At 59.5% G+C, this 16,922-nt stretch overlaps 2 protein-coding genes across 6 annotated transcripts; one reads left to right on the top strand and one right to left on the bottom strand.

Moving 5' to 3' along the window:
• Positions 1-2: 2 nt before the first annotated feature.
• On the bottom strand, positions 3-12,943 carry SF3A2 (splicing factor 3a subunit 2). Of its 5 annotated transcripts, XM_058428235.1 has the most exons (11): positions 12,469-12,585; positions 6,863-6,981; positions 5,469-5,602; positions 5,145-5,307; positions 4,115-4,186; positions 3,951-3,997; positions 3,176-3,285; positions 1,931-1,980; positions 1,711-1,851; positions 998-1,066; positions 3-893 (listed from the first exon to the last, which is right to left on the bottom strand). In XM_058428235.1, the coding sequence occupies exons 4-11, from the start codon at positions 5,268-5,270 to the stop codon at positions 114-116; spliced, it is 1,395 nt and encodes a 464-aa protein (XP_058284218.1). In that variant the 5' UTR covers positions 5,271-5,307; positions 5,469-5,602; positions 6,863-6,981; positions 12,469-12,585; the 3' UTR covers positions 3-113. The 5 variants fall into 5 exon arrangements, with proteins under 5 accessions (XP_058284218.1, XP_058284217.1, XP_058284219.1 ...); XM_058428234.1 differs by lacking the exon at positions 12,469-12,585 and having other exon boundaries at positions 6,863-7,252; XM_058428236.1 differs by lacking the exons at positions 5,469-5,602; positions 6,863-6,981; positions 12,469-12,585 and adding an exon at positions 12,857-12,943.
• On the top strand, positions 12,863-16,697 carry PLEKHJ1 (pleckstrin homology domain containing J1). Its single transcript, XM_032178974.2, has 6 exons — positions 12,863-13,360; positions 13,531-13,598; positions 13,693-13,759; positions 15,579-15,669; positions 15,758-15,821; positions 15,977-16,697. Exons 1-6 carry the CDS (start codon positions 13,267-13,269, stop codon positions 16,040-16,042), a joined length of 450 nt encoding a protein of 149 aa, XP_032034865.1. The 5' UTR covers positions 12,863-13,266; the 3' UTR covers positions 16,043-16,697.
• The last annotated feature ends 225 nt before the right edge of the window (positions 16,698-16,922 follow it).

The raw sequence follows: 16,922 nt of genomic DNA on the forward strand, positions 1-16,922 counted from the left end.
GGGCTGGGGGAGGCTGTTTAATGAGCAGGGGGCAGTACAAAAGAGCAGCCTTCTCTCAGTGGGAAAAGGCAAGAGCACCTGGCGCTGGGCTTGTTGGGGGAGGGAGCAGCTTCTCAGTTGGTTGGGGGAGGGGGAGGTATGTTCCCTGGGCCTTCGGAGGGGAGTGGGGGCCTCAGCATTGGGGGCATGGGAGTTGGGGGGTGTACCCCAGGATTTGAGGGGTGAACTCCAGGAGGCTGAGGGTGGACCCCAGGAGCCGACGGATGGACCCCGGGAGGTTGGGGGTGGACCCCTGGGGCCTGAGGGTGCATCCCTGGGGCTGGTGGGTGCACACCTGGGGCCTGAGGGTGAACAGCGGGGGCTGCTGGGTGCACCCCCGGAGCCTGGGGGTGAACCCCCGCTGATGGGGGAGGATGGACCCCTGGGGCTGGTGGATGAACCCCAGGGGCTGGTGGGTGGACTCCGGGGGCTGGTGGGTGAACCCCGGGAGCTGGAGGGTGGACTCCGGGAGCTGGGGGGTGGACCCCAGAGGTTGGTGGGTGGACCCCGGGGGCTGGGGGATGGACGCCAGGGGCTGGGGGGTGGACGCCAGGAGCTGGGGGGTGGACCCCAGATGCAGGGGGATGCACCACTGGGGCCGGGGGGTGGACCCCTGGAGCTGGCGGGGGTAGCTGGGGTGGTCCCGGGGGCCCTGAGGGCGCAGGCCCCGTGGGGGGCATGGGTGGCAGAGGCAGGCCTCCTGGCGGGGGCGGTGGCAAAGACTCAGGCAGCGGAGGCCGAGGGGGCAGACCATTCATCAGCGGAGGTGGAGGCCGCTTCACCCCAGGGGGGCCGGCGGGGAGGCTGGGTGGAGCCGGGGGCTTCTCCATCTTAAAGTGGAACTGGAGGAAGAACTAGAGAGACGGACAAAGGTTCAGCAGGCACGGGTGGGGCTAGGGCAGGGCTAGGGCTGCCAGGGCTGGGTGGGAAGGAGCCAAGCTCGGGGCGAGCCACTCACCTGCTTGGTCTCCCGGTTCCAGTGTGTCCAGAACTTGCCCTCTGCCTTGTCGATCTCTCTGCTCGGCACCTGAGAGGGCGGGGGACAGAGAGGGCTCCTGGTCCCTGTGACCTCAGGGCCGCCATCAGGCAGGGAGCCCGAGGCACTAGCCTCCCCAGCCCGGACTCTAGGCTGGGAGCCCAGGAGAAGGCTAGTGAGACTTCCGTGGGGCACAGGGTGTTCTGGAGTGAAACGGACCTGGCCTCAATGCTAGCACGCTGCTGGCCCCCTCCCTGGGCAGTCACCATTTGTATTATTTGTTTCCTGATGGCTGCCCTGTCCAGGCATGGGCACAGGCTGTAGGAAGCCCTCCAGCAGCCTGGCCCGGGAAGTGAGGTCACTTGGCGAAGGCCTCACAGGCCTGGCGCTCAGCCCTGCCGGCCTCTCCTCATTGGCCCAGTGGAGCCCAAGCAGGCCCCCTCCTGCAGAGCCCAATGGGAGAGGTGCCCTGCCTAGCCTGTGCAGACGCTTCTGGCTGTGTCTTGGGGCTCAGGGGACTCCTCAGCCTGATGGGAGGGGTGCCCTGCCCAACCTGCACAGACCCTTCTGGCTCCGACTCGGGGGGTGGCCCAGGGGACCCCGCAGCCCAATAGGAGGGGCACCCTGCCCGGCCCGTGCAGATCCTTCTGGCTTGCACACCTCAGGGGGCCCAGGGAACCCCGCAGCCACGCTACCTTGAAGGCAATGGTCTCATAGGGCTCGGCGGCCATGAGCAGGTACTGCCAGCGCCGGTCCGGAGGCTCGATTCTCTGCTCGTACGCAGACATGAAGCGGTGGCGCGGCATGATGCCCTCGGCGATCTCAGGGTAGTCAATCTGCAGGGACACAGCCGGGTGGCAGTGCCGCCTCTCAGGTGCCTTTGGCCGCCCCCCATGCCCAAGTCCCTGATCTCACCTGGAAGAGGAGGCTCTGCTGGCCCATCTCCGAGTCTCTCTGCTTGGTAACTGCAACACAGAAGGCTCTCAGGTCCCGGCTGCTTGTCTTCTCCGAATCTGAGGGACCTGGGGCGGGCTAATGCCACCCACTGAACGAGGGCGGGACCCCGGGGGAGGCCCTGCAGCTCCGGCAACCGACAGACAATTTCCGCCCGGGCTCTGGGCTTCTGGCATAGGTGAAGGCACAGGCGCGCCAGAGCTGAGCTACCTGCGGAGTCACTCAGGCAGGGACCGAGGGTGGTGCTCCTTTGTCCCAATCCCCAGAGCCCGTCACCAGGGGTGCTGGGATACCACCCAGCAGGAGTCGAGGCCACTGGGTAGGGAGGGGCCCTCGGCACCCTGGCTCTGGGATTCGAGTGGGGCCGCTCGAACAGGGCCGACACCATGTATACGGTGAGTGAGAGAGGATGCCCTTCCCACCAGAACTCAGCAGCCTGGACCCCGAGAATGGCTGCTGGGCTGCCTGCCGCCCGGCCACTCTCCACGCGGCCTCAGGCATGCACACTCACAAGCCCTCTGCCGCCTCACTGTCCTAAGCCCAAGCCCAGGACCTGTCAGGGCCTCCCCACCAGAAGCCTGCCGCTCTAGCCACCCTCGCCCACCCGGTGCACCTGCCCTGGGACCTCTGCCCTGCAGGCTTCTGTCTGGAGGCCAGGCACACAGGCTGTCCCCACCTTCTGTAAAGAACACTTACTGGGTAGCGTGCCCGCCTTCCTGACCCCTATGGACACAAGTCTCTTATCTTCCACCCTGGTCGCTTCCCCGGCTTTCTGAACCAGGTCACCTCTAGCCATTCCCACTGCTGAGGGTCCGGGAGGAGCCGCCTCTAACAGCCGCTTCTCCCTGTCCTCCATCAAAGGCTTCAAGGTTAACCGAGGGATGTGCCAGGGCTCAGCACACCTCCACTTCCACTCTTTTGCTTGGCAAGAATTCCCAGAAGCTTCCACAACACCCAGACGGGAGGGCACAGACTGTGGCTCAGCTGGGAAACGGGCCGCTGGGTGAGACAGGTGCTTATCGGGCCCAGCCTGACAGCTCCCAGACACAACGCCAGAGGCTGCAAGTGGGTGAGGGACAGCCGCCAAGGCAGAATACCGTGGCTCAGGAATGAGGGTATCAGAGCTGCACCTCCTGCACTGCAGCCCGAAGAACCCATTCATGCGGCAGCAGCGGCTGTGGCCGGCCCCGCTCCGGGCAGACTCACCTTTGTAGCCTGGGCGGCCGATCTTCACAAACTTCTTCACCTCCACCTTGACCTTCTCAGGCGCGGGCTGGGCAGGGGCCTCCTTGGCCTCCTTGGCTGCTCGCCGGGCCCTGCGGGCAGGATGGATGTGGTGCTGGGGCCCCTCCACACACAGGCACCAAAGCCACGCGCCCAGGTGCCAGGAGCCCCCTGACCTTGGAGCTCGCTACAAGCTGAGGGATGAGGAGGGCCAGGGGCCTGGGAGGGGCCCTGGGATTTGGCTGAGGACAGGGATAGGACAGACATGTTCTCTTCCTGTCATGCTCCTCACTGTCCCTGGCTGGGGCCCTTCCAACAACTCCATGTCTCTCTCTTTTTTTTTTTTTTTAAATAAGACAGAGTCTCACTCTGTCGCCCAGGCTGGAGTGCAGTGGCAGCATCTTGGTTCACTGCAACCTCTGCCTCCCAGATTCAAGATTCTCCTGCCTCAGCCTCCACAGTAGCTCCGATTACAGGCGTGTGCCACCACGCCTGGCCTAATTTTTGTATTTTTAGTAGGGATGGAGTTTCACAATGTTGGCCAGGCTGGTCTCGAACTCCTGACTTCAAGTGATCTGCCCGCCTCAGCCATCCATGCCTCTGTTCTCTAATGCTCCCCAGAAACCGTACTCCAGCGCTCAGGGAGGCTCAGGCCAGGCTGGCTTCCCGGCTGTGGAGCAGTGGCCCGTGAGGCTCACAGAGACTTGAGCCGACAGCTGCTGGAGCACCGGGCATCAAAGGGACATGAGGTACTCACAGGTTGGTCTGGTGCTTCTTCCCCTGGGTATGTGCCAGGTAGCTCCCCTGGAGTGGAAAGGAAACATGCATGACTCGAGGCCAGGCGGACGGACACAGGCAGGTCCCCCTGACGTCAGCCACTCAGCCCGCCGCGAGCCGTCCGGAGCCAGGCAGAGGCCGCACCTCATTGTTGTGAAGCGTCAGGCAGAGCTTGCATTCATAGGAGCCCAGGTGGTTCTTCATGAAGTATGGGTCCTGGAGGGGAAGAACAGGTGCCCGTTAGAAGATCGCAGCCTGCTGCGGTCAGGGCCCTCAGAGGCGGGACCTCCTTTCTGTAGAGGCATTGCTGTCCCTGACAGTGGTCAATCGTTTCTGAAAATGGGGGATCCGGCGGGAGGCCTTTGTGAGCACGGGTGTCACCATCTGGGGCTGTGGCCCAGGCTTTGAGCAGTGGGGGTTCCCGGGGAGCCCCCGACACCACCTTCCTGGTGGTTCTGAGTCAGAGGAAGGCAGAGCCAGGACGGCACCGCTGGTCACTCCCGAGGCAGGGAGCCGTCCGCTGCCTACGCCACCACGCCAGGGGTCGGCACAAGGCAGACACAGGTACAAAAAAAGCAAATAGGCTACACTGAAGACCCAGAGACCCGCCCATCTGCAGGCCCTAAGCCGGGGCAGCCGGGCGCACACTTTTCGTCTCAGACGCAGGAGTTCCAAGTGGAACTCCACCATCTGCGGCTGTGGCACCCCTCTACCCATGACCTCATCTGGAAGACGGGGACAGTAACAGAGCCCTTGCCACAGGCCAGGCCCGTGGGGCATGTCAGGGTACACAGTGCTCCAGCCCCGATGCCCACGGTGCTGAGGGGGCCCGGCTCACCCCTGCCTCTGCACAAGCTCAAATCAAAGGCTGCCCTTCACCACATCTGGCTGGACTGACGCCAGCTCTCCCCACTCCCAGAAAATTAAATGATGCAAAACAGAAGACTTTGGACAGAACAAAACGTTTCCACACGGACTCAGAGCCACAGAGGGTCTGCTCTCTAGGGTGGACAGACGGGAGCTGTGGTTGCTCGGGGGCAACAGGGGAGCGTCTGGACACGGGCCTGCATCGTCCAGCCTGGGCGGAGGCCCAGAAGAGCCTCTGGCACCCTCTCCAGGGCTGCCGTGGAAAGCCCAGCACCCACCACAGGTGGCTGCACGGTGGCTGGCCCACCTTGTTGATGTCGATGGTCTCCAGGGCCAGCTGCCGGAGGCGCTCCCTGCGGTCACGATTGCTCTCGGAGGAGGAGGCCACGCCCCCGCTCCCGGTCTTGCCCCCAGGGCGATGCTGGAAGTCCATGGTGATGGCCTTAGGGCTTTAGCAGACTGGGAGACACCTGTGGAGGCCAAGAGGAGAGTGAGGAAGATGGCTCAGAACTCGGGGCTGCTGCTGGGACCTCCCTGGACGGGCTGGGCTGGAGCCCGCGAGACTGCCCCTCACCCTGCACTCCCAGCGCCAGGGTCTAACCAGCCCTGAGGGGGCCACCCTATAGCGCACCCAGTCTCTTCCAGGAGGCCGAGGCCCACTGTGGACAGGCACAGACACGAGGAAGCTGGAGCCCGTCTCCAAGTGACCATGCATGAGGGATGGAGAGGAAGCCGCTCCAGCCCAGGGTGCCAAGGCCTGGAGACCTGAAATGGCAACAGGGAGCCCAGAGAAGGCATAAAGGGAAGACAAGACCAAGATCTCACAAATGAGTCACCACCTCCAGGAAGCCATCCCGGACTGCCCAAGCCCCTAGTGTTCACACCTTCCTCTGAACTCCCTCCCTGGTTGGCTACGCTTACTCGTCCCAACCTAATCTCTTGGGCTCGCTGTAAATTTGTTAGGAGGTGAGGACACTGATCTTCACGTCCTCACTGGGTAACACCCGGGAGATTGGCCACATCTGCTTGTGGCGCAGAAGGGCTCTGCTGAGTCCCCAACACCCTCTTCCTGACGCAGGCCTCTGCCATGGTTTTCCACGCCCTTTCAGGCTCTGTGCAAACCCGAGTTCCAGGCAGCCTCCTCTCATTTCCTGGTAGTCTTCCCCTTGCCTGCTCAACGTTGGCCCCAGGCCCTGGTTTAAGGGCCTTGGGTGAGCTCAGAGAGATGGGGCCCATGAGACTGAGTGAATCATTGCCCCCCAAAGATGTCCACATCCTAATCCCTGGGACCTGTGAACATGTCCCCTCATGGCAGAAAAGGGATGGGCAGGTGGGCTTGAGGATCTTAAAGCGGCAGGTGATCCTGGGTGACCTCATGAGAGGAGGCGGGAGGCTGAGAGTCAGAGAGGCTGCGCTGTGGCTGTGAAAGGGGAGGAAGGGGCCCCGAGGCAAGGGACACAGGTGCCTCTGGACGCCGGGAAAGGCAGGAAACGAGTGTCCCCCAGAGCCTCCAGAAGGAATGGAGCCCTGTGGACTGTGTGGACTCTGACCCCGGAACCAGAAGCTGATACAGCTGCGTCATCTGAACTACTGCAGTGACGTGTCACAGTGGCCGCAGGCATGCAGGGGCACACTGAGGGACAGGTCACAGTGGCCACAGGTGTGCAGGGGCACGCTGAGGGACAGGCCACAGTGGCCACAGGCGTGCAGGGGCACACTGAGGGACAGGCCACAGTGGCCACAGGTGTGCAGGGGCATGCTGAGGGACAGGTCACAGTGGCCACAGGTGTGCAGGGGCACGCTGAGGGACAGGCCAGGTGTGCTGCTAACTTGTCCACAGTGGCTGCAGGTGTGCAGAGACACGCTGAGGGACAGGCCAGCTGTGCTGCTGACTTGTGGTGGGGCCTGAAGTCACCCCTTACTCTATGGGGGCCCAGGACCCCTCCCCAACCAGTTTTTATTCCCTGGGCGAGTTTATGAAAATGATCAAGCATGGTAACTGGTGAGGTGGACCTCCCAGCTCACTGCAGTATCACAGCTGCCCCATCAGAAGTTCAGATGTCACAAAAGTCCACCTAGAGATGCCCATTTTTACATGTTGTCACGTAAACTTCGAGAAACCACCACCGTGACCATCGCCATCCCTTCACAAAACAAAGAACATTCCAGTGTGAAAAAGGAAACTGTGACACCAGAAGGACTGTCTTTTGCCGGGAACGCCACCCTCTAGCCCCAAGGAACCCTCCCCGCCTTGGGCTTCTTGGCCACGCATTCTTCAGGACCAGGGAGAACTGCATCCTCTCTGTGCTGCCGCAGGCCACACCAACTCCTACAGTCCCTGCTGCCACAACAGCTTATAGCTGCCTGGGAGGCTCTGTCTCCGGACGGCCCGGCAGGATTGTGTGGGTGCCGCCCGGACAGGTTCATGAAGCGCCTCATTTTTCTCTGGGGGACATTCAAGCATTTCCTGGTCAAGTGACATGAAACTCACATCAGGGGACATGCGTGGGGAGCCCAGTGAGCAGCCTCCCATCAAGCCGCAGCCGCAGTTGCCTCTCCACGCCATCACAGAAACCACAGTCCTCCACGCATCTCAGCCCCGAACCAAGCCCTCGCTGGGGAAATTGCGAGAAGGCAGGCAATCGGCCTTCTTTCACGGATGCACTCCAAGAACCCAGGAGGGGCCTGGTGCTGGGAGGCACTCCCACACACAGATCTCAGGGAGTCATCAAGCGCTCCCCTCTCCCAGGAGGACGACCTGTCCCTGTCCCTTTCGTCATGAAGGAATTCAACAGCATGCAAACGCCCTGCTTGTCCCTGTCGTGGCCTCTCCTGGACCACGCCCCCACTCAGAGGCTGAGCTCTGCAGAGCCATCACTGGTCTCTACCCCCAAGCCTGCGCTCTCCACAGCGCCCACCCATGCATCCTCATGGCTGGCAGCTTCTAGCAGAGAGAAGAGCGGAGGGCGGGATGTGTCTGCGGAGGACCCAGGGCCCAGGAGGAGCGGAGCTCAGCCTCAGGAGTGACCCGCGCTTTGCTCCTCCACGCGGGAAGAGGCAGCACAGCTTCTGGGGCCAGGACAGGTGCAGATGGCCACACCAAGAGCCACCAATCTATCTTGATGTGCTTATTTCCGGTCACATTTTAGTGACATTTCCAGAACATTCTAATGACCCAATGGCTGGGAGGACTTGGAAAAGGAACTTAGGTGGCAAAATGCTAACAAAGCCAAGAGTTCAAATCCATCTAGGGCGAGCCAAGTTACTTCTTAAAACTGGCCAGACAGAACGCCCCAGCGGCCAGTGGCTGGCTCAGGACACAAGCTCCAGCTGTCACAGGGAGCACCTTGTGGAGTCTGGCCCACGGAAACCTACACCCAACCACTCACCAAGTAAAACTCCGATCCGAAAACCAGAAACCATCCGAACCCAAGCCATCGCAGCCACCGAACACCCACACTGTCCCTCCCCAGCAGCTGAAATGGGGCGGCACCCCGGGGGGGTCCTGCGCTCCAACCCCCCCACGACCCTCAAGCCTCCCCAGCAGCTGAAATGGGGCAGCACCCCGGGGAAGGTCCCACACTCTGATCCCCCACAACCCTCAAGCCCACCCAGCAGCTGAAATGGGGCGGCACCCCAGGGAAGGTCCCATACTCCGATCACCCATGACCCTCGAGTAGATCGGAACTTCATTACCAGAAGAACTGGTATAAAAGGGCCTCTGGAGTTAGAGAGACAGGCTCAGCAGAGCAAGGGGGTCCAGGGCCAGGCTCAAAAGAGGGGACTGAATCACGACGTGCCGACTGGGCAGCGGGAAGTCCGGCAGTTCCTCTGCACAGCTCAGGTGGCAGGTGGCCCAGCACGGATGCCCCCCACCCAGGGGGAGGCCAGGAGTCTTTTCCGGGGAAACAGCGCCAGAGGAAGAATTCTCAAATACTGACATTCAGGGTCCCCACACCTCAAAGAAAAGGCCCGCTCCTCGCCAGGCCACTGGGCAGTTGGCCTCCCTGGATGAGAAGTGGCGCTCACACAGAGCTGCCGGCCGCTTTGTTCTTAAAGAGAAACACACACATCTGAGAACAAAGAGGCTGATGGGAATCCCAGTAAGAGATCGCTGACACTCTCCTTCATTATCGGGGGAAGCCACTGCACTACAAACCCAGAACAGGACGCTGAATGATAACAAGTTGAATTAAAACAAAAAAGCCCTTGAAAAATACAGACGGGACGATCCAAACAAAAAATTCCACACCAGAGTTGGAAGCTGAGCCAAACAAATCTTTCATAAAGGAAAGTCAAAAGTTAAAAAAACAGGAGGAAAGAAAAGCAAGAACCTAGAGGACACTCCAGAGTGAGAACTGAAAAAACACCCAACAAAATAAAACAGGAAAAATATTATCACAGAAATAACATAAGAACATTAACAAGAAAATTAAAAACAAAAACAAAACCCAGGACTAAAGGAACCAAACTGTCCAGATACCAAGCACCCACCAGGGTCAGCAAATAAAAAGATCCCCGGTAAATGGGGAAATCAGGAAATTTTATGACACCAAGGAAGATGTTAAGCTTCTACTAGACAGAAAGAAAACTGAGCAGAAAAGATCAGAAACCAGCATAGGAACTGATCTTTTGAGAACAGCACTGAAAACAATGCTTTCACAGTTCTGAGCAAATACAGATTTTCTCTTTTTTTTTTTTTTTTTTGAGATGGATTCTCGCTCTGTCGCCCAGGCAGTAGCTCCATCTTGGCTCACCCCAACCTCCACCTCCCAGGTTCAAGCGATTCTCCTGCCTTAGCCTCCCGAGTAGCTGAGATTACAGGCACATGCCAATATGCCTTGCTAATTTTTATATTTTTAGTAGAGATGGGATTTTGCCAGGTTGGCGAGGCTGGTCTCGAACTCCCAAACTCAGGTCATCTGCCCGCCTCGGCTTCCCAAAGTGCTGGGATTACAGGCGTGAGCCACCACACCTGGCCTACAAATACAGATTTTCAATCTAGATTTTTATACCCCACCAAACTTCTAACTACGAGGGTAAATAAACTCATTTTCAGACAATCGAGGACTTCCCCCACCCCCGAAAAAAATCATCTGTTTCTTCAAAAGCTCCCAGAAGTTCTGCTCTGACAGCATATGAAGAGGAAGAGATGGCCACACTGGAAACAGAGGTCAGCACATGGGAGCAAGGACAGGACGGTTTGGGACGACAGCTCCACTCCCAGGTCAGAGCACAACCAGTCCCATTTGGAGGAGAAGGAGGATACGGGGGTCTTGGAGGGAAGCGGTGAGGGGAGATCAATTTATTTAAACCTGTGCAAAATACAACTGATAGGTGTGTGAGATGTGGGAGCTTTGTGGGGAAAAAAACAAACAGCAGGTAAAAGAAAATCAGGCTAATGGTAAAAACAAAGTCAATTAGCTTTAAGGGAAGATAGAATGGTACAAGAAAAGCCCAACTGAACATATTACTTGTTTTAGCAGCCAACAATATTTTGCATCTCATTTAGAAAACACAACCAGGCCGGGCGCGGTGGCTCACGCTTGTAATCCTAGCACTTTGGGGGGCCGAGGCGGGTGGATCACGAGGTCAGGAGATCGAGACCACGGTGAAACCCCGTCTCTACTAAAAATATAAAAAATTAGCCGGGCATGGTGGCGGGCGCCTGTAGTCCCAGCTACTCGGAGAGGCTGAGGCAGGAGAATGGCGTGAACCCGGGAGGCGGAGCTTGCAGTGAGCCGAGATTGCGCCACTGCACTCCAACCTGGGCGACAGAGCGAGACTCTGTCTCAAAAAAAAAAAAAAAAGAAAACACAACCAACGACCAACTATGCTCATGACATAAACTCATTCAGGATATGGAAGGTGAAGGTGCAGTGGGTGGATGGGAGGTAGAAGATCTCAACAGCCATGACAAGAAATCAGCAGATGATGTCTACGAATTGATAAATCCACGAAGAAGTGTGTTACTTACTAAGGTAAAGATCAGGGAGGCCGGGCGCGGTGGCTCACGCTTGTAATCCCAGCACTTTGGGAGGCCGAGGCGGGCGGATCACGAGGTCAGGAGATCGAGACCACGGTGAAACCCCGTCTCTACCAAAAATACAAAAAATTAGCCGGGCGTGGTGGCGGGCGCCTGTAGTCCCAGCTACTCGGAGAGGCTGAGGCAGGAGAATGGCGTGAACCCGGGAGGCGGAGGTTGCAGTGAGCCGAGATCGCGCCACTGCACTCCAGCCTGGGCGACAGAGCAAGACTCCGTCTCAAAAAAAAAAAAAAAAAAAAAAAAAGATCAGGGGACAGCCTGGCCAACCTGGTAAAACCCCATCTCTACAAAAAATACAAAAATTAGCCAGGTGCAGTGTCTCATGCCTGTAATCCTACCACTTTGGGAGGCCGTGGCGGGTGGATCACCTGAGGCCAGGAGTTCGAGACCAGCCTGGGCAACATGGCGAAACCTCATCTCTACAAAAAATACAAAAATTAGCCGGGCATGGTGGTGAGAACCTGTGATCCCAGCTACTCGAGAGGTTGAGGCAGGAGGATGGCTTGAGCATGGGAGTTTGAGGCTGCAGTAAGCTGTGATTGCACCACTGCACTCACTCCAGCCTGGGTGACAGAGCAAGACCCTGTCTCAAAACAAACAAAAAACCGATGACGACCAGGGGAAATGAGCTTAAGAATTGAGGAAAAGTAGCCTCCAGGACCTGGGACTAGACCAATGAGAAGGAATTAGTTTTTGGTGGCAACACCGTTCTCTCCTTAAACCTAGCAAACAACCTATTTTCCAGAGCTCCCCCTGGCTGTTTGTTGTTGTCCAAGGATACACAAGAACAACGGTCATAGAGGGGTGCACCTGCAAAATGGGCCAGCTAACGTTTTCTGGTCGCCTTTGACATGATGTTGAAGCCGTCACTCCCGTTTTAAGGGAACTGAGGCTCACAGGAGTTACATCACAGAGCCCCAGTCAACTAACAGGTATACATTAGCATGCAGAAGCGTTCTCGGCTACAAGGAAGGCGGCCCAAACCATTTCAGCCGCGATCCCGACCCGACCCCAACGACTCTTGGTTGTTTCTTTTTTATTTTGTGAAACAGGGTCTTGCTCTGTTGTCCAGGCTGGAGTGCAACGGCGCAATCACAGCTCACTGCAGCCTCGACCTCCTGGACTCAAGCGATCTTCCCGCTTCAGCCTCCAGAGTAGCAGGGACTACAGACGCGGGTCACCAACCACGCCCAGCTAATTTTTTTTTTTTTTTTTGCAGTGATGGGGTCTCCCTATGCCGCCCAGGCTGGAGTGCAGTGGTGGGATCATGGCTCACTGCAGCCTCGACATTCCGGGCTCAAGCGATCCTCTCGAGTAGCTGGGACTATAGGCGCAACCACCACTCCTGGCTAATTTTTAAAAATTTTTTTGTAGGGATGGGGGTCTCGCTGTGTTGTCCAGGCTGGTCTCGAACTCCTGGCCTCAAGAGATCCTCCCGCCAAGGCCTCCCTCAGCGGTGAGATTACAGGCGTGAGCCCCCGCGCGCGGCCTCCCAACAGGAGTTTGTAAATAGAGTTCCTAGCGGGCCCGACCCTCCAGGCCCGCCCAGCGCGGGACCTCAGGATGCACAAGGCCGGGCGCTCACGGGAAGAGGGAGGGGAGCGACGCCGCCGCCCGCCCCTCGGCCCACGGCCTGTCGCAAGCGCCTCTCTCCTACGTCCGCTGTCCCCCAGGGAACCCTCGGTCCGCGTCGGCCGCCGCCCTCAACCGCCTCTACTCCTCACCAGAGCTCGAGGCCGCGCTATCCCCTCCTCGATCCGCCACCTCCACGACTGCGTTCGACGCACGCGCATCGCGGGCAAAGAAAGCACTTCCGGGACAAATGGGGCGGGCCCTCTGGTGTGCGCATGCCCGGCCCGCCCAGCGGCGTGAGTCAAAGGGTCCCGAGGCGCGAAGGAAAAGGCCGGAGGAGGCGGGGCTGAAAGCGCGGCCTGGAAGGCAAACTGCGCGTGCGCACAACGCTCTCAACGAACCCTCAGTCCGCTGCGGCCGCGCGGGGCCAACTTTCGCGAGGGGGCGGCTGACACTCTCCGGGAGACGTTATCGCTCCTTCCAGTTGCGCCTGGCCGCTCTAGGAAGGGGTGCCAGCCATCGCTGGGGTGCCTTGATTATGTTCCACCTTAGTCCGGTTTCAGTTTAATGGTTATGTAACGACGGTCTGTCTCTCCTACCAACCGGTACACCGCCCCCCTCCCCGCCCCGCCCCGGGTCGCCAGCGCCACGCCGCGGAGACGGACGGCATGGCCGGCCCAAGGTGCGCAGGCGCACTAGCCCTGGCGGTGATTCCTTGTCTGCGCCCTGAGACATTTTTGGCGCCGGCCGCAGCGTGAGCGGGGACGGCGGCCGGGAGGGCGCGGCCCGGGTTCCCGTTCCCCGCGGAGCCATGCGGTACAACGAGAAGGAGCTGCAGGCGCTGTCCCGGCAGCCGGCCGAGATGGCGGCCGAGCTGGGCATGAGGGGCCCCAAGAAGGGCAGCGGTGAGCGGGACCCGGGAGACCGAGACAGTGCCAGGGGCGGGAGGCCGGGGCCAGGGCCGGGGTCTGGGCGGGGGTGCCGGAGGCCGGAGTCCGGGTCGGGGCGCCGGGGGCAGGAGGCCGGGGTCCGGGCGGGGGCTGCCTGCGCCCCTGAGTGCGCGCTGTGCCCGCAGTGCTGAAGCGGCGGCTGGTGAAGCTGGTGGTGAATTTCCTCTTCTACTTTCGGACAGACGAGGCCGAGGTAGGGGCGTCCCGGGCGCGCGGGCGGGTCCCAGGCTGGGCCCCGCGGAGACCGGGTGCTGACCGCCCCGTCTCGGCGCCCGTGTCTCCTCCAGCCCGTCGGAGCCCTGCTGCTGGAGCGCTGCAGAGTCATCTGGGAAGAGCCCGGTACCTTCTCCATCAGTGAGTGAGGCTAGGGAAGCCAGCGGCGCCTCCCGCCGCCTGGGGCACCCGCAGCGCCGCACTGTCCACTCTCCAGGCGCCCAGGGTCTCCTCTGTGTCCCCAGCCTGGCGCCATCCTCTCCAAACACAACAGTGCATTGTCCATGGGCAGCTCAAGGTCAAGTTCTCCTGGCGGGCACCACCCTTCCCACCTGCCGAGTCCACTTAAGCTTGGGTTCCTCCCAGACTCTGCTCTTTCTTACCTGTGGGCCCAGGCTGTACTCACAGGGCAGATGGGCCAGCCCCACCCAAAGCGTTTCCCCAGCTGCCACGACTAGCACGGGTCTAGCATTGTTATATGGCCCCTGGCTGGGAATCCGAGGTGGGGGTAGGAGGAGTGAGAGGGGGGTGTTCTCCTGGGTCTTAAGAGATTCCCTTCTGTGGGGAAAGATGGAGTCCCTGCTAGTTTGCCCAGAGTGGCTGTCAAAATTCCACAGGCCAGGTGGCTTAAATATCAGAAACATTTTCTACAGTTCTGGAGGCCAGAAATCCTAGATGAAGGTGTGGGTGGGGCCGAATCCTTCTGAGGCCGAGGGGAATCTCCCAGTTCCTGGTGGTGGCCAGTATCCTCCAGGTTCCTTGGCTTGTGGAAGGGTCACCTTGTCCTCCCTGCATCACGTCGGTGCCCACATTTCCCCTTCTACACAGATGCCAAGCAGAATTTAGGGCCCACCCTGACAACCCCTTTTTACTTTACTTTGTTATTTTATTTGCTTTTTTTTTTTTTTTTTTTTTGAGACGGAGTCTCACTCTGTCACCCAGGCTGGAGTGCAGTGGCGCAATCTCGGCTCACTGCAAGCTCCGCCTCCCGGGTTCACGCCATTCTCCTGCCTCAGCCTCTCCGAGTAGCTGGGACTACAGGCGCCTGCCACCACGCCCGGCTAATTTTTTGTATTTTTAGTAGAGGTGGGGTTTCACCATGGTCTCGATCTCCTGACCTCGTGATCCACCCGCCTCGGCCTCCCAAAGTGCTGGGATTACAAGCGTGAGCCACCGCGCCCGGCCTATTGCTTATTTTTTGAGACAGGGTCTTGCTATGTCACCCAGGCTGGAGTGCAGTGGTGCAATCTCGGCCCCCTGTAACTTCCCCCTCCCGGGTTCAAGTGATTCTCCTGCCTCAGCCTCCCAAGTAGCTGGAATTACTGGGTGTGCGCCACCATGCCCAGCTAATTTTTGTATTTTTAGTAGAGACGGGGTTTCGCCATGTTGGCCAGGCTGGTCTCGAACTCCTGACCTCAGGTGATGCTCCCGCCTCGGCCTCCCAAAGTGCTGGGATTACGGTCTTGAGCCACCATGCCTGGCCCTCTTTATTTTTGAGACAGGATGTCTGGTTTCCCAGGCTGGAGTGCAGTGGCGTGATCACAGCTCACTGCAGCCTCAACCCCCTTGGCTCAAGCAATCCTCCCACTTCTGACTCCGGAGTGGCTGGGCCTACAAGGCGCCCCCCACCACACCTGGCTAATTTTTTGTTTTTATAGAGATGGGGATTTTGCCATGTCACCCAGGCTGGTCTCGAACTCCTTAGCTCAAGCAATCCTCCCACCCTGGCCTCTCAAAGCGCTGGGATTATAGGCATGAGCCACCGCACCTGGCGACAACCTCATTTTAACTAGTTTATTTGCAAAGACCCTATTTCCATACAGGGCCACACGTGGCTTCTGGGGGTCAGGACATGAACACATCTTTGTGGAGGCCAGAGGAGGGACAGTTATGGGCAGTGGCAAGAGGAAGCTGCTCCTGTGGCTGTGGGTAGGACCAACCACAGGTGTTCCCTCCCCAGGCTTCATCGAGGACCCTGAGAGGAAGTATCACTTTGAGTGCAGCAGCGAGGAGCAGTGTCAGGAGTGGATGGAGGCTCTGCGTCGGGCCAGGTGGGGCCAGGCTGTGGTGGGCATTGCTGGGGTGGGCACAGCAGCCATGCAGAGCAGGCATCTGACCCCGTGCCACCCTTTTCCCCAGCTACGAGTTCATGCGGAGAAGCCTCATCTTCTACAGGAACGAAATCCGGAAGGTGACGGGCAAGGTGTGTGCAGGGCTGCAGAGGGCCGGGGTGGGGCTGCAGGTGGCTGGGGTGGGGCTGCAGGTGGCTGGGGTGGGGCTGCAGGTGGCTGGGGTGGGGCTGCAGGTGGCAGAGGCAGTCCTCTGGCCCTGGCTCATGGCCACCCGTGCACCCCACAGGACCCCCTGGAGCAGTTCGGCATATCCGAGGAGGCCAGGTTCCAGCTGAGTGGCTTACAGGCATGAGCGCAGGGCCTGGCGGTCGGTGTCCATGCATCGCTTGGCCATGCCTGGATTTTTTTTGTTTCGTTTTTTGGTTTTTGGGTCAGGGTCTCACTGTGTTGCCCAGGCTAGAGTGCAGTGGTGCCACAGCTCACTGTGGCCTTGACCTTCTAGACTCAAGTGATCCTCCTGCCTCAGCTTCCCAAGTAGCTGGGGTCACAGGCATGAGCCGCCACACCCGGCCATCATACCTGGATTTTCAATGGGAGGTTTTTGGTTTGGAGACATCCAAAGCCTGAAGCCAGGTGGGTGTGGGCAGGGGCTGCATTTTGTGAAACTGCCCAGCAAGCTGCCCTCCCTGGGGCCCCAGGATCCACCTAACTGGCCTGGCACCTGGTGCCACGTGCTGCTGCCAGGATACGCGGCCTCCCACAGGTGCCCCGCCTGAGTTGTGTGCATCCAGGGCCTGGCGAGCCCCCGGGCTGGTGGCATGGCCCCCCTGCCCCGTGCTGAATGAATGTACAGAGTCAGACAAAGCTGTGAATGGCATAGGGGCTGAGTCCCCCACCAGCTGTGAATTCTCCTGCAGACAGGAGGGCCCTGGCTGTGTACCTGGGGAAGTGGTTGCCCTGGGGTCGGGGTGCTTGTTCTCTTCAAATAAAGGTACCTCTTTTCCACACTGGATGGCGGTGAAGTGAAGGAGAGGGGAGGGGCAGCCGGGGAGCCCCCACCTAAGGCAAGTAAGGCTCAGGGTCCTGAGAGGCAGTGGCTGGGCCTCCTGCACTGAGGGGAGAGCTAGAACCCCCAGCCAGGACAGGTGGAGGCTGGGACCCAGGCCTGGGGAGAACGGGGCTGCTGTGTGGGATCAGGAATCCTGTGGTGACCTGGGGTCCCGCCTCTGGCA

The sequence above is a fragment of the Hylobates moloch genome, unplaced genomic scaffold, assembly GCF_009828535.3.
Source record: "Hylobates moloch isolate HMO894 unplaced genomic scaffold, HMol_V3 SCAFFOLD_15, whole genome shotgun sequence".
In the NCBI taxonomy this organism is placed as follows: domain Eukaryota; kingdom Metazoa; phylum Chordata; class Mammalia; order Primates; family Hylobatidae; genus Hylobates; species Hylobates moloch.